The sequence below is a fragment of the Oncorhynchus keta genome, chromosome 36 (assembly GCF_023373465.1).
Source record: "Oncorhynchus keta strain PuntledgeMale-10-30-2019 chromosome 36, Oket_V2, whole genome shotgun sequence".
Classification (NCBI taxonomy): Eukaryota; Metazoa; Chordata; class Actinopteri; order Salmoniformes; family Salmonidae; genus Oncorhynchus; species Oncorhynchus keta.
This window is the reverse complement of record NC_068456.1, coordinates 13,390,142-13,412,519: the sequence shown is the minus strand read 5'-3', so window position 1 is coordinate 13,412,519 and position 22,378 is coordinate 13,390,142. Positions and strand designations below refer to the sequence as shown.

At 42.3% G+C, this 22,378-nt stretch overlaps 1 protein-coding gene across 2 annotated transcripts; it reads left to right on the top strand.

The window, feature by feature from the left end:
• The first annotated feature begins 1,064 nt into the window (after positions 1-1,064).
• Positions 1,065-21,811, top strand: LOC118369672 (sphingolipid delta(4)-desaturase DES1-like). 2 transcript variants are annotated; one of them, XM_035754264.2, is made up of 3 exons: positions 1,065-1,570; positions 18,038-18,780; positions 19,710-21,811. In XM_035754264.2, exons 1-3 carry the CDS (start codon positions 1,489-1,491, stop codon positions 19,854-19,856), a joined length of 972 nt encoding a protein of 323 aa, XP_035610157.1. In that variant the 5' UTR covers positions 1,065-1,488; the 3' UTR covers positions 19,857-21,811. The 2 variants fall into 2 exon arrangements, with proteins under 2 accessions (XP_035610157.1, XP_052354474.1); XM_052498514.1 differs by lacking the exon at positions 1,065-1,570 and adding an exon at positions 11,671-11,818.
• Positions 21,812-22,378: the final 567 nt, after the last annotated feature.

Here is a 22,378-nt window from a genome sequence, read left to right as displayed (position 1 = left end):
CAACCTTCCCAAGTTCTCTCACGTCACCCCGCTCCTCCGCTCTCTCCACTGGCTTCCAGTTGAAGCTGGCATCCGCTACAAGACCATGGTGCTTGCCTACAGAGCTGTGAGGGGAACGGCACCTCAGTACCTCCAGGCTCTGATCAGGCCCTACACCCAAACAAGGGCACTGCTTTCATCCACCTCTGGCCTGCTCGCCTCCCTACCACTGAGGAAGTACAGTTCCCGCTCAGCCCAGTCAAAACTGTTCGCTGCTCTGGCCCCCCAATGGTGGAACAAACTCCCTCACGACGCCAGGACAGCGGAGTCAATCACCACCTTCCGGAGACACCTGAAACCCCACCTCTTTAAGGAATACCTAGGATAGGATAAAGTAATCCTTCTCACCCTCCCCCCCCTCCCTTAAAAGATTTAGATGCACTATTGTATTGTGGCTGTTCCACTGGATGTCATAAGGTGAATGCACCAATTTGTAAGTCGCTCTGGATAAGAGTGTCTGCTAAATGACTTAAATGTAAATGTAAATGTAGAAATGTACTTAATCAAAATAATAGCCCTCGGACCGAATCCACTTTTCCCAGCGCATCTTTACTCAACCAACGCATCCCAACAAAAAGTAATTCATTATCATTCATAGATGTATCCTCTGCTTTTCTTTTTTGTTCCAGTTTTTGACACTGCTGTTGTCCATTTAGGACATTCATCTTCACCAACTTCGCAAGAAGCACCGCTTGATTCAAACTCTTCTTCTTCTGTGGCTTTTACGGCAGACTACAACCACAACATGTGCATTACTGCCACCAACTGGACTAGGTTGGAAAAAAGCTAAAAATAACAATCTAACTTAATCCACCTAAAATAAAACAATTAACACCACATTGACAAAACCTAAACCCCAAAACTCCCACGTATTCCTTCAATCTCTATATCTCCCTTCTCAGGCTATATGACCTCAGAGGGTGCAACTCCTCCGCAAAGAATTATTTCAGTCCCAGGAACCGTTCTGCCGCACCCACAATGATATCTATTTTCATGGAATTCAAACTCACATCTACTACAGTCACCAACGCTCTAGACAACATGAAAACATCCTAACCACCAATGCTAGGGCGAGTAAAATGGTCAGTTCTTTCATTTGTATCTGGAAGTAACTAGCCAACTTTGGCCAGTTTTTTTTTTCCAACTTTGGCCAGTGACCTTGCTTGACTACCGTTGTTGTGAGGTCAGAACGCTCGGATCAACCCTACTCGTCGACCATACCTTCTAACGTGTGCTCTGAGCGCACTATGTGAGCGAATCAGCATCCAAAACGTTTGTTTGTGACGCAGATTGGTGTATGCGATCTCTATTTCAATCAGATCCTGCGTTGACACCAAGCAGGGTGGCTTGAGTCCGTTAGGTAACCGAGAAGTTGGAGTCAATTTAATACTTTTATCTAGTAATATAAATGGTTTGAGATTCATTACCTGTTACTTACACCAAATAAATATGGGGAACCGTGTCCCTCGTGAGGATTACGAATGGGTTTATACAGATCAGCCACACGCAGACAGGAGGAAAGACATATTGGGTGAGTATTTTCCTTTCTCCTCATAGACCGCAATAGAAGCTAACATTAGCTTGTCAGTTTGTATTGCTGGTCATGAATGATTTAGCTTGTTAGCTATAAGTGTTCCTCTTGTCTTTCATCAAAGCTGGCTGCTAACTACCTAAAGTTGGCTAGCTAACTAACTATAATCCCCTTTCAGATATGCTATGTAACTAGTAGTTGCTCACTGCAGCCACGGATTAATATTTAATTATCTAGCTAATGATAGATAGATAGATAAATAATATATACCTATAATAATATGCCATTTAACAGACACTTTTATCCAAAGCGACTTAGTCATGCGTGCATACATTTTTCATATGGGTGGCTGGCTAGTTTCCTTGTGAGGCAGGCAGGGAGAGGAGAGTTGGATAGCATCGGATGTAATTGCAACCATTGCTGTTGTTACCTACACTATTCGTCATCTAGCTAGCTAGCCAGACCAATTGTTATGTAAATCGATTCTACAGGAACCCCTCTTTATACTTATATCGTCCATTATAAAGGTATGACTCAGTACATAGGCGGGAGGCGCTCCAGTACAGTATACGGCCGTAATGCACCATACATAACATTGGATTAAAAAAGCAGTTGGTTAAGCTCCAGTGCACAAGTGCAGATATCTCACACAACCAACATCAGACAATATGTAATCATATATATGGTAATGGCTATAATGTAAAATACAGAATCCCACACCAACCACTGATAAATCAAATCACATTTTATTTGTCACATACACATGGACATGGTTAGCGGATGTTAATGCGAGTGTAGCGAAATGCTTGTGCTTCTAGTTCGACAATGCAGTAATAACCAACGCGTAATCTAACCTAACAATTTCACAACTACCTTATACACACACAAGTGTAAAGGATGAAGAATATGTACATACAAATATCAATGAGTGATGGTACAGGACGGCATAGGCAAGATGCAGTAGATGGTATAGAGTACAGCATATACATATGAGATTAGTAATGTAGGGTATGTAAACATTATATTAAGTGACATTGTTTAAAGTGGTTCTTGATACATTTTTTAAAATCAATTTTCCATTATTAAAGTGGCTGGAGTTGAGTCAGTATGTTGGCAGCATCCACTCAATGTTAGTGGTGCCTGTTTAACAGTCTGATGGCCTTGAGATAGAAGCTGGTTGGTTCAGTCTCTTGGTTCCTGCTTTGATGCACCTGTACTGACCTCGCCTTCTGGATGAGGTCAGTACAGCGGGGTGAACAGGCAGTGGCTCGGTTGGTTGTTGTCCTTGATTATCTTTATGGCCTTCCTGGGACATCGGGTGGTGTAGGTGTCCTGGAGGGCAGGTAGTTTGCCCCCGGTGATGTGTTGTGCAGACCTCACTACCCTCTGGAGAGCCTTACGGTTGTGGGCGGAGCAGTTTCCGTACCAGGTGGTGATACAGCCCGACAGGATGCTCTCGATTTTGCATCTGTAAAAGTTTGTGAGTGCTTTTGGTGACGAGACAAATTTCTTCAGCCTCCTGAGGTTCTTCACCACGCTGTCTGTGTGGGTGGACCAAGTCAGTTTGTCCGTGATGTGTACGCCGAGGAACATAAAACTTACTACCCTTTCTACTACTGTTCCGTCGATGTGGATAGGGGGGGTGCTCCCTCTTCTTTTTCCTGAAGTCTACGATCATCTCCTTTGTTTTGTTGACATTGAGTATGAGGCTATTTTCTTGACACCACACTCCGAGGGCCCTCACCCCCTCCCTGTAGGCCGTCTCGTCGTTGTTGGGAATCAAGCCTACCACTGTAGTGTCGTCTGCAAACTTGATGATTGAGTTGAGGCGTGCATGGCCACGCAGTCATGGGTGAACAGGGAGTACAGGAGAGGGCACAGAACGCACCCTTGTGGGGCCCCAGTGTTGAGGATCAGCGGGGTGGAGATGTTGTTACCTACCCTAACGGGGTAGCCCGTCAGGAAGTCCAGTACCCAGTTGCACAAGGCGGGTTCGAGACCCAGGGTCTCGAGCTTGATGACGAGTTTGGAGGGTACTATGGAGTTAAATGCTGAGCTGTAGTCGATGAAAGGCATTTTCACATAGGTATTCCTCTTGTCCAGATGGGCTAGGGCAGTGTGGTTGCGATTGCGTCATCTGTGGGCCTATTGGGGCGGTAAGCAAATTGGAGTGGGTCTAGGGTGTCAGGTAAGGTGGAGGTGATATGGTCCTTGACTCGTCTGTCAAAGCACTTCATGATGACGGAAGTGAGTGCTACGGGGCGGTAGTCGTTTAGCTCAGTTACCTTCGCTTTCTTGGGAACAAGAACAATGGTGGCCCTCTTGAAGCGTGTGGGAACAGCAGACTGGGATAAGGATTGATTGAATATGTCCGTAAACACATCGGTCAACTGCTCTGCGCAAGCTCTGAGGACGCGGCTGGGGATGCCGTCTGGGCCTACAGTCTTGCGAGGGTTAACACGTTTAAATGTTTTACTCACGTCGGCTGCAGTAAAGGTGAGTCCACAGGTTTGTAACGGGCCGTGTCAGTGGCACTGTATTGTCCTCAAAGTGAGCAAAGAAGTTGTTTAGTCTGTCAGGGAGCAAGACATCGTGGTCCGCAACGGGGCTGGTTTTCTTTTTGTAATCCGTGATTGACTGTAGACCCTGCCACATACCTCTTGTGTCTGAGCCGTTGAATTGTGACTCTACTTTGTCTCTTTACTGATGCTTAGCTTGTTTGATTGCCTTGTGGAGGGAATAGCTACACTGTTTGTATTCGGTCATGTTTCCGGTCACCTTGCCCTGGATAAAAGCAGTGGTTTGCGCTTTCAGTTTTGTGCGAATGCTGTCATCAATCCACGGTTTCTGGTTTGGAAATATTTTAATCGTTGCTGTGGGTACAACATCGCCGATGCACTTGCTAATAAACTCGCTCACCGAATCAACGTATTCGTCAATGTTTGACGCAATGCGGAACATATCCCAATTCACGTGATCGAAGCAATCTTGAAGTGCGGAATCAGATTGGTCGGACCAGCGTTGAACAGACCTGAGCGCGGGAGCTTCCTGTTTTAGTCTCTGTCTATAGGCAGGGAGCAACAAAATGGAGTCGTTGTCAGCTTTTCCGATAAACCCCACAAGAAGAGGGGGGTGGGGAACAATGTTAGCTAGCTATAGCTAGTACACACCGGGGTAGAGCGTCCTTCGCTCCCACTGGTCGGGCACTGGTTTCCCGCCTGTCAAGCACGGTTTTCTCCGGTACACAGTGGGTGGGAGGCAGGGGCGAAGTACACTCTACCTCAGTGTGTACTAGCTAGCAAGGGGTGACCGGTAGACTGTGTCCTTGCAAGTGGTTATGACAGAGATGAAAATATCTTTTAAAATTTGGGAGGATCTAATGACGCAACAACAAACATGGGTTGTTAATATGACTAGGATTGTATCTTTGGCTGCTGGATAATGAAAGAAAGTTGAGAACATGAGAGAGATACTTGTTTCAATGGCATATGAGGAAGTGTTTATGAAAGAATCCATTCCTATGGTTGGAACATGTCCAATAAAATGACAATGATGACAATTATGTTTATGGTTAAATGGTTTCAGAGGTGGGTGATGTTGCAGTGCGCAACAGACAATGGCCCTTCTCTCCTATCTGAACGAACAGTGCCTCAAGTACAGTGCATTTGGAAAGTATTCAGACCCCTTGACTTTTTCCACATTTTATTATGTTACAGCCTCATTCTAAAATTGATTCAATTGTTTTTTCCCCTCATAATGACAAAGGCGAAAACAGGGTTAGAAATTTTAGCAAAAATGTCAAACAGATACCATATTACATAAATAACCAGGCCTTTATGAAACTCATGTAACAATTTTTTCTGCGGAAACACTGACGTGTGTAATATCTGAATTCAGCACAAGTTGAAAGATTAGGATTGAAGAATGGTGACGAGGATGTTTTAAAAATAGTTACATCTGAAAAGTTAGTGACCACGAGATGAAAAGCACCATGCCAAAGTTTAACTGCTTCGTTCTTTAACTACGATTTTAGTTTTTTCTGAGTAACTTGTTAATTTCAGTCGTTCCTTTTGACCTGCTGGTGTCATGGAAATATTCCGTCAATAATATTTCTCAAATATTGGATCTTGTGAGTTCAAATAGACTTTATTACAAAGTAACAGAAGCTGAGCTGGTTCATGAAGCAACTTCCTTTCCAGCCTTGGCAAACACCTTTTATATAGGTTTCATCCTTACGTCACACACATAGTAACTCCTCTTAATGATAACGATTCATCTGGCATTTAGCCTACGTTATCTTTTTGCCTTGCACTAATTTTAGCTTGGTTTCCCATTAGAGCTTAGAAACATTATGCCATAGCAATGGTGCAAAAATAAACAGACATGCCCACTCCCAAGACAGGTGCATGTCTAATGGTGCCTAATGACCTAGACACTCACAGAGTGCACTTATTTTACTCTAAGATGTCACACGTGCTGGAAAATTCCCAATACTGGTCGCTATGAATCCTATATAACAGGATTGATACACACTTCTCCAGCTCAGCCAATAGTCTGCAACTGCGTTCCGCAATTCAGGGTGTTCCTTCATTTAGGCATTCAGTAGAGTTCGACATCTTTATGGTTGTGACACGCTTTTTTAAAAATGTGGGACAAAGGGGAAATAAAACTTGAGTTTTCGCACCCACCTCCCGGAGTCCTCCTTGCTTGCTAGCAGGAGCGACACCGATATTCCGTGTCCTTCACTCTCACCTGCCGAACACCTGTCCTCACCGCCATTAACCTCTCTATGGTATGTGGGATGCTAGCGTCCCATCTGGCCAACATCCAGTGAGATTGCAGAGCGCCAAATTCAAATACAGAAATACTCATTATAAAAATTCTGAAAACAAAACATATTTTACATGGGTTTCAAGATTAAACTTCTTGTGAATCCAACCACGGAGTCAGAATTAAAAAATGCTTTATGGTGAAAAAATACCGTACGATTATTTGAGAACATAGCCCAGTTGACAAGTTATTACAAACAGTAACCAGCCAAGCAGAAGCGTTACAAAACTCAGAAATAGAGAGAGAATTAATCCCTTACCTTTGATGATCTTCATATGGTGGCACTCAGAAGACATTCATTTCCTCAAAAAAATGTTCCTTTTGTTTGATAAAGTCTCTTTATATCCAAAAACCTCAGTTTTGTTTGCATTTTCTTCAGTAATCCACAGGCTCAAATGCAGTCAAAACAGGCAGACAAAAAATCCTAATTGTATCCATAAAGTTCATAGAAACATGTCAAACAATGTTTATATTCAATCCTCGGGTTGTTTTTAGCCTAAATGATCTATAATATTTCAACCGGACAATAACGTCAATATAAAAGGTAAACAAGAAATGCACTCTCTCGAGATTGTGCATGAAAAAGCTCTGACACCTCAGGGTCCACTCATTCAGACTGGTCTTACTCCATCATTTATAAGAATACAAGCCTGAAACCATTTCTAAAGACTGTTGACATCTAGTGGAAGGCATAGGAACAGCAAATCGAGTCCTAAGTCACTGTATACTGTAATGGCATTGAATAGAAAACTACAAAACCAAAAAAAACTACTTCCTGAATGGATTTTTCTCAGGTTTTTGCCTGCCAAATCAGTTCTGTTATACTCAGACACTATTTTTAACAGTTTTGGAAACTTAAGAGTGTTTTCTATCCAAATCTACCAGTTATATGCATATCATATCTTCTGGGCCCGAGTAGCAGGCAGTTTAATTTGGGCATGCTTTTCATCCAAAATTCCGAATGCTGCCCCCTACCCTAGAGATCAACAGAACTGCTGGGAAAACTGTTCCCGACAGGCAGGGCTTAAGACAATTATATACCGCTAGCACACCAGGCGGGAGGCTGCGACACTGTGCTAGCTTGCTAGATAGCAAGCACACGGTGTCGCTCCCGCCTCCAGTGTACCGGAGGAAACCGTGCCCAACAGGCGGGGGCAGAGGAAACTGTCTACCGGTCCAATGCCAAGGATTTTTTTATAATGAACCCAAGATAGACCAGAGCCTGTCATTTCCAATGGGAGCAAATTAATCACAGTGCGTAGAGCAAGCAAGAGGTGTGCAGAGCCAAGCTCAAGCTAGTGAGGTCTGATTGGCACGTTCTAGCATTTATTTGCATATTTCTGTTAGGGCACACCTACTCTGAAGTGTGAATGTACAATTTGCCCTTGCACACCTAAAAAATAAAATTAACTTTGGCAAAGGGTAAAGTCTACAAAATGCACTCCACTGTTTTTTTTTACAGATTCTAGCTTTGGAAACAAAGTGTATGGAGATCAAATGTTTAATCGATGAGAAAATTAGCAGAATGTCGACCAACATCCATTTCTCTCCAGCCTTCTCCCACATCTCATTTCCATATTTGGTAGTGAGTGGAAACGCCAACCGGATACTACAAATGTATTCATCCAGTGAAATATCTGGCACATTGTTTGGTCTGTGTTGACACTTTGTACTACAGTGGTTCCTCCTTTTTAAAGTTGCGAGCATACACCGCTGGGCTTAGAGGTACTCAGCGTCACGGCTCCAGACCACCACAAGGGGGAGTTAGAGCACTCGTTATGCATTTGGGTCCCAAGGTTTTTATATGACCAATCATATCGAGTGATTCCAAGGATGAATTTGACGCTAGCCACCTGTCCCTGGTGGTTTTCAACAAAGTTGGCTGACAAAACATTACGGGGGAAGCAAATGTAATAACGAGTCAAGCTAAAAATGTACAATTGAGAGATGTGTTTGTTAATGTAGAGACAAACGATTGTGCATATTTTTTTGTTGAAGTTAATTGACAAACTTGCTAAATCGCAATTAACTGACTAGCTGATATTAGCTAGCTATCTGGTGTTATGACACGAGTACAGTATGACATTGTAATTCGTGTTTAATGTTTTAGGGACTCCTGGGAAACAGTGGATGTAGAGAATCTAGCTAGCTAAAGCATTTACTGCAAATTGAATGTACAATTGTGTAAGCTTGCCTTGCAATGCAGCTGAAGTAACATAGCTAGTTAGCTATTTACTTGCTTATTGTGTAGTGGAGGATAAAAATAACTGTGATCTGTGTAAAACATTTGGTATGAATATTAGTTCAGAACCCATGATCCTCAGCTATCATAGTTGTTGTATCACCTTCAAGTCTGAATGGCGTTAATGAGATCCCCACATTGTAGCCTGTACATTGAATATATTCACTGATCATGTACTCTTCCTTGGCAAATAAAGGTGTGGTTCAGGTAGGAATCTGAAACACTTTTTTTAGTCATATCCAAAAGCAGGTGTATCAAACTCCATTCTTTGAACGATGCTGTGTTTGCATGTACACTTAAAAACGATGCATATCTAACCCTTCATCTGCGTTAATCCGAGGACACAGGATAGTATTTCAATGAGATACTTAATTTCAACCAGTGGAGAATGTGAAACGCTTAATTGAAAGAAGTTCATTATCCAGGTGTTATAAATAGTTCAATCTGTACTTCAATGCACATATGGTGTGCATTATAAAATGTAGAAGAAAGATGAGGTGGGGAAGGGTAGACAGAAAGGGAAAGAGGTATGAACAGAGGCAGACAGCATATGATTAATGAATTACAGTGTTACCCGAATATTCTCTCAGTTAGTCTCTATTGGTGTCTCCTAACCAGCCTTGTGCCCCCAGTTGGACCGACGGTTATCTTCAGAGCGGGTGAGGTGGCTGATGGGACTGGCTTCATCTCTCACATCAAAACATACCTGCAGACGAGAGGCAGTTGTTTTTCAATGTAACGCACCTCTTTAATAATGCTTCCTGTTGACCTGACCTCTAACCTCTGTCAGCCAGTTCAGATGAGGGAGGGGTACACCGACACAGCTGATATAACCTAGAGGGTTTAGGGAGAAGTGGGAGAGGGATGAAGTAAGTGTGTGTGTGGTCTCACTTGGAGTCCACACTGTGGTTAGAGTAATGTGCACAGGTGTTTGGAGCATTCTGATATGCCACAGCTGGTGAGGTGTCAGGTTTGCCTCTAAGTACAGAGGGTGATTATTCTAACTCTGAAATGTTGCAGATCTACCCGCAGACGAGGTAGGAACATAAGTGGATAGAATTCGACAGGTCAAGGTATCCTTCTTCCTCCAAACTGCATGTGAGACAGGTTCCATGTACAACAAGACAGGAAGAGGAAAAAGAACACCGAACAGTTTAATTACCTCTGATTATGGACTCTTTTCCCAACAATAAAGCTTCCACGGCCTGATCCTCACAGTGAACATCTGGCATTATCTACATTTTCGACCCCTTGATCAGCTCGCACTCTGAAAGTAAAGAAAATAGCTTGTTTTTTTGTAGCTATGAAAACAATAACTGAGATGACTGTTCAATCTAAAGCAGCAATGTCATTTTCAGGAGACGTCAAAACAGCACAAAGCTTAACACCAGACTGGTATTGTGGTTCATTAGGGGATGGGGAAATATGCAACATGTATACAAAATAATATGCTTACCAGTTGTATCTTAAAGCATTGGAATTAAAAGTGAAATGTTTAACCTATTAACCTGCTTCATTATTTATGTATTACCAGTTGAAGAAACACTCCAGTTTCATACATTGAACATTTGTCTAGGAATGAAAAAGTTAACTTTTTAGATTTGATGGAGACATTATACATCTTAGTACCTTATCAATTTATTTGTATCAATGTGGACGAGAGACGGGTGCAGAGTATTTTTGCCGAGCAATGTAACGAAGCTTGATCATTCTGGCAATGATACCTGCACCATCTACACGCTGCAAAGACTCTTCGCCATTGTACACAATGGGCCATTGCTCTGAGACTTCCTTTGACCATTCTAAAGCCCCCATGGGGCATCCTTGCCTTAATGGCGCTGACTTTCTGGTATAACTCATCTGACATATCAGAATAGCATTCCCTGACGGACATTGTTCTTTCATCCTTCTGTAAACAAAGCTAACCGTCACACTGTCATGAAATATTATATTTACTATGAAACAAATAGGACATGGCCTGCTTATGAGTTGCCATGAAAGAAAGTTAGATTAATGCAACTGAAAATGACGAGAACAGGCATTCGTAGCTAAATGCTTTAATTGCATGATTTATCATTCTACGGTATGTATGTAATATAGTACAATGTTATGAACCGACATTGAATCGTAGGAGCCATGTAAAAGTTGGACGGAAGAACGCCCAGTGCTGCTTACCTGAGATGCCATCATTGCACAGTCCTTCTTCGGTGTCCACTATGACTTCCTTTTTTGTCTGAAAGAAAGGCTGAACAGTATTGGTTGTAGCCAGACTGACACTCAAAAAAATGGCCAAATGGAGGGTGGTTGATAGCAAAATTGAATTAGTTTTGTTTTCAAATAAATTGGGGAATAAAATGCATAAAGTTTTGCGCTCTATTACAAAATATTTGATTGCAAATATTAACTATAGGCTCTTAACTACCCAACGTTTGACTGTCATTCTTAGCTTAGCTAAATGGTTTAGTCGGAGTGCGTCCTCAATGGACATTCGGGTGCTTTCGTAAATTCGCTCTGGCCATCTACTCTGATTTCAGAGCACTCTCGTCTGAGTGCAGAATAATTCATTTTACGAGCTCTGAATATGGCCCGTTGAATATGGCCGGTGTCAGTTGTCACGAACCGGCTCAAAGCCCGTAACAAAAGGGAGACCACGTGGAGATAAGGAGTAACAAAACATATATTTATTAAATAATGTAAACTAAGTACAATATACAATGGTGTGTGTAATCAGTAGTGTAAGTGAGTGTTTTGCATGCATGAATGTGATAATGCAGGGTGTTGAAAGGTGCCAATGCAAACAACCAAAAAGGCCACCAAATTAAAAAAAAAAAAAAAAACATTTTATGACAAAGAAACACAAAACGGCCACCAAAATACACAACAAAATCTGTAAAGGTGTCTGCATGGAGAGAGTCTCTTCCATGAATGGGGAAGTGGTGTATTTATCCTGGGACACACCGGGCCCAGGTGTTTCCCATGTAGCTGACGACCCTCCCAACTCCGCCCACCAGCATCCTAATAAACAAACAAGAACAAATAGAGAATACGGCAGACAGTGGGAGGGTCGTCACACAGTAAACATGGGCAAAAAAAAAAGCTTAATTAAATTGTTTCCAGCAGCACAGTTAGTCACCAACGCTTTGGTTAACACAAACTGCCTAACCAGCTCTGCTAGGGTGAGTAAAATGGTCAGTGGTCTCATTTGTGTCTGGAAGTAGCTAGCAAGCTAGTCAACATTAGCTTGGGTGCTTAACTGCCTCAGCCCGAATGTCCAATGTGCGCTCCGGGAGCAAAACTGTCTGAATTTAACCAAAGGGTTTTGTGTTTTTTTTATGGAATAAAAACACCATAATATTAATTAAGCAAGTACCAGTCAAAGGTTTGGACACCTACTCATTCCAGGATTTTTCTATATTTTTACTTTTTTCTACATTGTAGAATAATAGTGAAGACATCACAACTATGAAATAACACACATGGAATCAGTTAAGAACTCATTCTTATTTACAAGGACATCCTACTCCTTCCTCCCCATTGGGGGATTGAACCCCGGTCTCCCGCGCGTCTGCAATATGGAAGACGATCAAATTATTCTCAAAGATACCATCTGGTGGTCAAACTAGCTATAACTTGCAGTAACAGGAAAAAATGACTGATAATTAAATGACGTGCCACAGAATGCTGCGGCAGCATGCACGGCGTGCCGCAGTGTGACGCAACTTTTAAAGGAGGAACCACTGTAGCTAGTTTGATAGTTCGCGTCACTGTGTGCTAGCACTCGGTCTCACTCCCGCCTGCTGTGTACCGGAGTTCTGCTTAGGACTAGCCAGCTAAGCTAGCACACAGTGTCCTTCGCTCCTGCCTGCCGAACACCTGCCGTCGTTAACAAACCTGCAGGAAAAGTGAGCCCGACAGGCGGGGGCAAAAGGCACTATTTACCGGTGTACAACTAGCTAGCTACCATTGTCACCGCTTCTTCTGTGGGGCTTATTGGCGGCTGGCATCCACCGTTATTGTGCATTAATGCCACCTACTGTACTTGAGCTCACCCGCCTGGAAGTATAAGGAGGGGTTCCTGCAGATAAAGGGAATGCCCACATGCATGAACGCCCAAATTGCGGGTCGCAATTGCACACTTCTCGGCTCAGCGTGGTGGTTAGTGGTTAGAGCGTTGAACTAGTAACCGGAAGGTTGCAAGTTCAAATCCCCGAGCTGACAAGGTACAAATCTGTCGTTCTGCCACTGAACAGGCAGTTAACCCACTGTTCCTAGGCCGTCATTGAAAATAAGAATGTGTTCTTAACTGACTTGCCTAGTTAAATAAAGGTTAAAAAAAATACCTATCCATAAACATCAATGCCTTTCTTAAAATCAATACACAGAAGTATATCTTTTTAAACCTGCATATTTAAATAAAAGAAATTCATGTTAGCAGGCAATATTAAACTAGGGAAATTGTGTCACTTGCGTTCATTGCACGCAGAGTCAGCGTATATGCAACAGTTTGGGCAGCCTGGCTCGTTGCAAACTAATTTGCCAGAATTTTACGTAATTATGACATAACATTGAAGGTTGTGCAATGTAATTTAGATTTATGGATAACACCCGTTAGATAAAATACGGAACACTTTCCCCACCCTGTGAAGTTCATCATAACTTGTTTCAGCTGTCAACATATCATCATGTGACTCTGAGGTTTACTTCAATATGATGGTTATTATATAAATATTTGCTTCTTGGGAATTCACAATTCCTCTGGGGAGAGAGAATCTGCGAGAAATCTGAGTAGTCTCCAAGACAAAACAGAGCCATATTTGCAAAATATTTACCATAGGGCTATTTCTGACAGTTCCCGGGAAACTGAGTTTCGTTTTCACTTCTGGAGTAATGATTATGAAGTCTGCTTTACCTGTTCACCTGATAAGATCTGGGAATTCACAATTCCTCCGGGGAGAGAGAATGTGTGAGAAATTTGAGGAATCTCCAAGACAAAACAGAGCCACCTTTACAAAATATTTACCTGAGGGCTATTTCTGCCAGTGCTGGGAACCAGTTTAGTTTTCACTTCTAGGAAATCATACTGTGCTTTTATTCATATTTCACGAGTGCTTAGGTTTGTATTGTTGTATTACTTACTGTGAAGGCGAAGCCATAAGGATTGCAGTTAATATAGGGGACAACAACACTGATAAACCCTAAAATACATCACCAGACTGCAATACTAGCCAGTCTCAACAGTAGTAACTAGCAGTGTCCCTCTGTGCCTCCTGGTGCTGCTGTACAGTCATGGCCAAACGTTTTGAGAATGACACAAATATTAATTTTCAGTCTGCTGCCTCAGTTTGGATGATGGCAATTTGCATATACTCTAGAATGTTATGAAGAGTGATCAGATGAATTGCAAAGTCCCTCTTTGCCATGCAAATTAACTGAATCCCCAAAAACATTTCCACTGCATTTCAGCCCTGCCACAAAAGGACCAGCTGACATCATGTCAGTAATTATCTCGTTAACACAGGTGTGAGTGTTGACAAGGACAAGGTTGGAGATCGCTCTGTCATGCTGATGGAGTTTGAATAACAGACTGGAAGCTTCAAAAGGAGGGTGGTGCTTGGAATCATTGTTCTTCCTCTGTCAACCATGGTTACCTGGAAGGAAGGAAATGCGTGCCGTCATCATTGCTTTGCACAAAAAGGGCTTCACAGGCAAGGATATTGCTGCCAGTAAGATTGCACCTAAATCAACCATTTATCGGATCATCAAGAACTTCAAGGAGAGCGGTTAAATTGTTGTGAAGAAGGCTTCAGGGCGCCCAAGAAAGTCCAGCAAGCGCCAGGACCGTCTCCTAAAGTTGATACAGCTGCGGGATTGGGGCACCACCAGTACAGAGCTTGCTCGGGAATGGCAGCAGGCAGGTGTGAGTGCATCAGCACACACAGTGAGGCAAAGACTTTTGTAGGATGGCCTGGTGTCAAGAAGGGCAGCAAAGAAGCCACTTCTCTCCAGGAAAAACATCAGGGACAGACTGATATTCCACAAAAACTACAGGGATTGGACTGCTGAGGACTGGGGTAAAGTCATTTTCTCTGAATCCCCTTTCCGATTGTTTGGGGCATCCGGAAAAAAGCTTGTCCAGAGAAGACAAGGTGAGCGCTACCATCAGTTCTGTGTCATGCCAACAGTAAAGCATCCCGAGACCATTCATGTGTGGGGTTGCTTCTCAGCCAAGGGAGTGGGCTCACTCACAATTTTGCCTAAGAACACAGCCATGAATAAAGAATGTTACCAACATATCCTCAGAGAGCAACTTCTCCCAACCATTCAGGAACAGTTTGGTGACGAACAAGGCCTTTTCCAGCATGATGGAGCACCTTGCCATAAGGCAAAAGTGATAACTAAGTGGCTCTGGGAACAAAACATTGATATTTTGGGTCCATGGCCAGGAAACTCCCCAGACCTTAATCCCATTGAGAACTTGTGATCATTCCTCAAGAGGTGGGTGGGCAAACAAAAACCCACAAATTCTGACAAACTCCAAGCATTGATTATGCAAGAAGGGGCTGCCATCAGTCAGGATGTGGCCCAGAAGTTAATTGACAGCATGCCAGGGCGGATTACAGAGGTCTTGGAAAAAGAAGGGTCAACACTGCAAAAATTGACTCTTTGCATCAACTTCATGTAATTGTCAATAAAAGCCTTTGACACTTATGAAATGCTTGTAATTATACTTCAGTATTCCATAGTAACATCTGACAAAACTATCTAAAGACACTGAAGCAGCGAACTTTGTGGAAATTAATATTTGTGTAATACTCAAAACCTTTGGTTACGACTGTACTCCCATAGCTTACAAGTTATTCAGACATGATAAGATTCCTTTGTCACTAGCCAGGTTTCCATCCAAACTTTTAATGCGAGGGATGTACATGTCGGATAGAAAAATGTCACGACGGGCCTGATGGAAACAGCACATTTGTCGGTAAACTTCACAAATGTCGACAAAACAAAATATGCTACAAAAGGTGGGCTCTTTGTCTGTAAAATTAATTAAGCCGACTTTATAATAATTACTCCAGACATCACTCCATAATCTAACTATTGATTTGATCACTCCACAAAGTGACAAGTTGTGCAATTGGATGAGAGTGCTGGACTATTGTCAGCTATAGCTACCTTCCACCTGATTTATTTTTTCTCTCTCTGTCAGCCTTTATCATCCTTATATATCAGTAGCATTGATGAAACTAACCAAAGTGTGTTATGCTGTGATAGGACAGAAAGCCAACAACTTCAATTGTTGGCCAAGTAAAGCCCCCCCCGGCCAAACCCTTCCCTAACCCAGAGTATGATTTGGTTATAATAGTGCCTTGATAAACCACCCATTCCCATGGTTAGAAAGGTCATTAGTCAAGAAGCAGTCAGTGAGTCGCAGGCTAAACAGTCTGTCCACATAAGTCCGGCCAAACCCTTCCCTAACCCAGAGTATGATTTGGTTATAATAGTGCCTTGATAAACCACCCATTCCCATGGTTAGAAAGGTCATTAGTCAAGAAGCAGTCAGTGAGTCGCAGGCTAAACAGTCTGTCCACATAAGTCCTGTCTGTCACCACATCCATTACAAGTAACACAGTAAACTCAAGGTCAACATGGCCTGGTTTTCACTTTCTAGCTTATAGCCTAGTTTAATAAATCCCAGTGATTTTAATATAGGCCTACACACACACAATACTCAACTTCTGCCCACTGCAGGTGCTACTAACACTTAAACAAACGTTTTAAAGTAGTCTACTACAACCTGGTAATGTTGTATGGGACCCAGCAATTGTGATTGGATCAGGCTATATCACCATGTGCATTGTTACAATTGACTGTTCCACCTACCTGATAAAGGTTTCCCTATTCCTTTGTACACCCCCATGTTTGTGTGCCCAAAATGTGTTTTTTATTTGATTATTTCTCCCCAATTTTGATCTTGTCTCATTGCTGTACCTCCCCAATGGCCTTGTAGGCGAAGGGTGAGTCATGCATCCTCCGAAACATGACCCGCCAACACCCACTCGCTTAACCTGCAAGCCAGCCGCACTAACGTGTCGGCGGAAACACCATTCAACTGACGACCGATGTCAGCCTGCAGGCGCCCAGCCCGCCACAAGGAGTCGCCAGAGCGCGATGAGCCAAGTAAAGCCCCCCCCGGCCAAACCCTTCCCTAACCCAGATGACGATGGGCCAATTGTGCACCTCCCTATGGGACTCCCGATCAAGGCAGGTTGTGATACAGCCTGGGATCAAACCCGAGTCTGTAGTGATGCCTCTAGCACTGCGATGCAGTGCCTTAGACCGCTGCGCCACTCGGGAGGCCCCGTCCAAAACTTTTCTAACTGGTTTGGAAGAGAGGGTGGTAAAGTTCCACATTTTACCCATTCTCCATCGGCTGAGAAATCAAGGTGGTCATAAGGATGACAGTGTTTTTTTGGTGTTGCTTACCTTAACCCATATTGGTGAAATTCTAGTTAGGTGGTACATAACCTGATAGGCCTGCATCAACCTTCCACCCATGTCCCAGACTTGACCTCCTGTATGGTTTGTTCTCATGAATATGGCATGTTTTTCGGGCCTATGTCATTTGAAGGCCAATTAGCCCGCTTAATGTAGTTGGCAATAATTACTCTAGGCCTACAGTGACTTATAAGACTTTGATACTAGCAGAGAGGCATTTCATTATTTTGATACTGTGTGATAACTTTGATCATGCTGTAGGCCAAACCATCTTCTTTGATTTTGTCACTCATTGGCTGGGCCCTAGTGGACCTAGGCCTAACCTGAAACCACCCTTTGTGCACATTAGGTTACTTTTTAGTCAGGAGAGATTTAAGATAAGTTCTCAAGGTGACATGACATTGCAGACTGATTTATTTGCAAATGGAGGGTGGATTTGGTAATCTTATTTGCATTGCCCTTATTCTTTAAAAGTACATGAATCATTATGGTCTCTCGTCCTGCTGTGGCTGCCAGTCAAATAAGATACCAGTATAATTTAGTGCTGTTTTGAATGGCAATTGCCAGACCATTCCTGCAGGCACTTTTTTATCAATGGTGTTTGTGGTTGACAGTTTGGTACCTCTGGGCCTGTCCTGACTGAGCTTTTTAAGGGACCATTTGACAGAAGTAGCAATGATGCAAAACTAGGGCTTGAGGGCTTGCAAACAGTTACAAATTGTAGGAAATGGCTGATAGTCTTTTATATTGTGATTGTAACAATTTAAAGTTATGAATTAGAATGACATGACGTAAGGAGTTGTGTATCAGTGTTTTTTTTTATTAGTGCTTTGCCAAATAAGTAGGCAACGTTTAACAAATAAATTAACCAAAATTATATTCTTTCTCTTCTCTAACAGCAAAGTACCCAGAAATAAAGACCCTAATGGGGCCTGATCCCAGGCTGAAGTGGATTGTTTGCATGATGGTACTCATCCAGTTTTTAGCATTCTATCTGGTCAAAGACCTAGACTGGAAATGGGTCTTGTTCTGGACTTATGCCTTTGGCAGCTGTATCAACCACTCCATGACCCTGGCCATCCATGAGATCTCCCACAACACGGCGTTTGGCAACAGCAGGGCCATGTGGAACCGCTGGTTTGCCATGTTTGCCAACCTGCCCATCGGGCTGCCGTATTCTGCCTCCTTTAAGCGCTACCACCTGGACCACCACCGCTACCTGGGAGGAGATGGCGTGGACGTGGACATCCCCACTGAATTTGAGGGCTGGTTCTTCTGCACACGCTTCCGTAAGTTTGTCTGGATCATCCTCCAGCCTCTGTTCTACGCCATCCGCCCTCTCTGCATCAACCCCAAGCCCATCACCAGGCTGGAGGTGGCCAACGTGGCTGTGCAGCTGTCCTTCAATGTGGCCCTCTACTGGCTGTGTGGAGCCAAGCCTGTGGTCTACATGATGGCAGGTTCCTTGCTGGGAATGGGCTTGCACCCCATCTCTGGACACTTCATCGCTGAGCACTACATGTTCCTCAAGGGCCATGAGACGTACTCGTACTATGGCTCCCTCAACCTGCTCACATTCAACGTGGGCTACCACAACGAGCACCACGACTTCCCCAGCATCCCAGGACGTAGGCTACCTCTGGTACGGTATAGCTGTTGAAAACATTGGGGCTTTATGGAGAGGAAAGACATGTTATCGAACCAATTTTAGCATTCTAACTGTTAAATAAACAATAGGCAATTGGTATTTGGGGGCAGGGGCAGTAGTTGTAATAGTCTTAGTATCAGTTCCATAGCTCCTTTAATGAAGTGCTTAGTAATGAACTTTTATTTGTATACAGCTTACATTTGCAGCCAGAAGTGCATGGTGAAACAGGTTAAGTAATAAAGAAAGGGGTAATAAAAATAAGGACATCTGTAAAACAACCATATTCCTCCAAATATGTTTAGGCAGACTGTTCCAACGTCTAGGCTCAGCAGAAAAGCATTTGACTTTAACCTCTAGCTCTATTTCATTGCACATTCTATGTTTGGAGATGTAAATGATTTAAAAGAGTACCATTGTACAAAGAACATCTAGCCTATATGTTGGTTTGTGGGGAAAACTGTTGCATTGAGTATTCTTCTGATTCAGGACGCTGCAATTTTGCTTTGATTGGAACTTAGAGAAACACTTGACGATGCAATATGCATCAATCGCCCCACCATTTCCTTGTTGCAAAAAAATCTAATAGTTTTCCTAATTTCAGTTTGTGACAAAACAAGCAGTCATTGTGTAGAGAATCCCAGTACCATCTTTATCACTGAAATATATTTTATATAACCAAAATTATTGTATTTTCAGCTGTTTAAAGCAGCTGTACAAAACCGAAAGTAACAGATGCAAAAACTACACTTAAGAATGGGCAGCATAGAAATAGCAGACAGAACAAATTTACCTAATTAGACTTGCTTTCATTGAGAATTGACAGCTCTAGAACTCAATTTATGTGGATTTTGTCTAGTCGACCCAAAAAGGTACATATTGCAGCTTTATGCTGAAGACACTGTTTGATTTCTCCCTTCACCTAGGTGAAGAAAATCGCATCGGAGTACTACGATGACCTGCCCCAGTACACATCATGGGTGAAGGTCCTGTATGACTTCATTATGGACGACCGGCTCAGCCCCTACTCTCGTGTGAAGAGGAGGCTAAAGGGAGTTGTCAAGCTGGAGTAAATCCTTCCCCACCCTCTCTCTTACTCTTAACAAAAAAAACAGAAGTATATTGAGACTAGCCCCAATTAACCACCAAGACTTAACAGCTTTTGCATATTAATAGACATTTGAACAGAATGTGTAGTGTCTGTGGACAGTATGTGTGACATGTATGTGTTAATGTTTTCCTCCTCAGGAACAACTGAAAGGGGTGATGGAACATGGTTATATAGTCTTCTCTAGCAGAATTACAACCAATACTGCTTGCATTCCAATTAGTCCTTATTACACAAGATTGTCATTTCTCCTATTTGTTTTTCCTGAAAAGCCCATTTATTGCAGTTGTGGTCATTTTAGAAACCTGTAATGGGGATGATGGCAAGTCAGAATATTTTTCTATTCACAAATTTGTATTTTTTATTTATATGAAGAATTTAACTCTGACTTAGAAGTTCAGCATCAGTTGCTGAATGTGTTGAATATTTGAGATCCTGTTTGTATAGTTTATTTTATGATCAGTTTTATTTAATCTTTTTGAAAGAGGTGTAGCAATATACAACCATATCTTATTGTGAAAAAGTTTTATTGGAAAGGGTGGAGGATACTCTTGCACCAGTTAGGAGATCAGGCCACCTAAACAGTTTTTTGCTGCTTTGGGGGGGTGAGAAGCCTAGCTTATCACTTCTCTTATGTGTCTACTGAGGCGAGTTGCAAATTCCATGCTACAAATGTTCTCATTTCACTCGTAAAATATTGAGTTCTGTCCTTTCTTGTAGACTACTACACTTACCATATCACAGTGTGTGTAGAATGAACATATTGGCTAAAGTTGAGCTTATTTTAGCTATTTTTAGATTGGAGTGCCATTTTGTACTGTGCTTGCCAACACCTCTGTTCAATAGCTGATTGTCTGAATCGGTTATTGCTCCAATTTTACATTTAATTTGACACCATGGGGAGAAAGAATGGCATTAGATCAAACATTCACTTGTTTTGTTTAATTTATGTTTGCCCTTTTATGGAAAGACAATGTGGCCTTAAATGTGTAAATGACTGTAATGCAGATGCTGCGTTCATATCTTGTCAGATGGTGGAAATACAAAAGGACTAGCCTATAGCTTATGTATGCGCTAAACACCAACTTGTCAGGACTAAAAACTCTAAATGCACATTGAAAATCTACTGAATGTTATAGCAAATTTTGTTTTTAGACAATGAGTCTTTCAACAATCACTATTCTGACAGTCTCTTATGAAAACCCAATCAAAGGCCAAATGAATTGAAACCAAATCTAGATAAGAGTAACTCTTAAGTCTGTCCTTTTTTCCATGTACAGTATGATTGTTACAATTCCACTAGATTCTGAAAGTCTTGATGATTTCCAATTGTGTCCTTAACATTTGCAATGACGTAAGTAGCCTAATTTGTGAGAGACAAAATAGCTTATTTTAAGATGATTGACCTCAAGAACCGGGCCACACCCTTAGTCATTGAGTTTGAAAGCCTCTCAAATATGTCACTTTAAAGTAGCTACCACTGAGGGAGAGAAAGCCAATTGGTGTATCACATAGCCAAACCATGATGTGGATAGATATTGTCCAAAGTGGATTGGAAACTTGCTGACATTGGTGCTGAATCACAAATTGACCCTTATACTCTCCATGTAGACCTGGAATGGTAATAGTTCCATCTTGCCCTCTGATAGGCGTGGAGGGAGATTAGGTCTATTCGATATGGCCACACTTATCCAATCTATTACAGATGTATCTAGGGTTGATTTGCGATTCAGGGGGCCTCTGACACAAGGTAGAGGGGTTGTTGGTTACATCTACATCAGTATTAAACAAACTGAACTCATGCTAAGGGTGAAAGAATGTTTATATTCAACTCAAACATTTTAATTTGGAATATTCTGCAGCAAGAGTCATGATTGCATAACTGCATCCAATATGATTTTATTAAACTAATTGACCTTGTTTTGTCTCATCCTTTTTGATGGTTAACTATAAGGTCCTGTCTTAAAATGGAATAGCAGGTCAGATCTATCGGGTATAGGCTAGAGCTGTACTGGTAATTGCATTAAGGCTGGGGTTGGGTAGGTTACTTTTATGTAATCCGTTAGTTACCCGTCACGTGTAATTAGGATTACTATTGCAACAACACCATCAGTAGGGTAAAACTAACCTGTCTCATGACGGTCTAATCCCAGCTCACGTTAATGTAACAGATTACCCAAACTAACAATCTGATTACATTCAGTTACTTTGACTACTTTAAAGGCATTAGAAGAAAAAAAGTCCTCAACAGGGTCTTTGCCTGACTGCAGTTCGGTGTCATAACTGGGATTCATCCGTGTCTCAGTTTCAACTGTACCGGGCAGACGGCGGACCGCATGTATGGCATTGTGTGGACAAGTGGTTTGATGTTGTGAACAGAGTGCCCCATGATAGCGTTGGGGCTGATATAGCAGCAAAGGGGGGACCATCTCCATATTAATGATTTTGGAATGAGATGTTCAACAAACAGGATCTCTAGCTACAAAA

Excerpts from the sequence above, each read along its gene's own strand:
- LOC118369672 (XM_035754264.2), top strand. The coding sequence starts at position 1,489 with ATGGGGAACCGTGTCCCTCGTGAGGATTACGAATGGGTTTATACAGAT. Across the intron at positions 1,571-18,037 it reads CAGGAGGAAAGACATATTGG|CAAAGTACCCAGAAATAAAG; the intron begins GTGAGTATTTTC and ends CTTCTCTAACAG. Across the intron at positions 18,781-19,709 it reads CAGGACGTAGGCTACCTCTG|GTGAAGAAAATCGCATCGGA; the intron begins GTACGGTATAGC and ends CCCTTCACCTAG.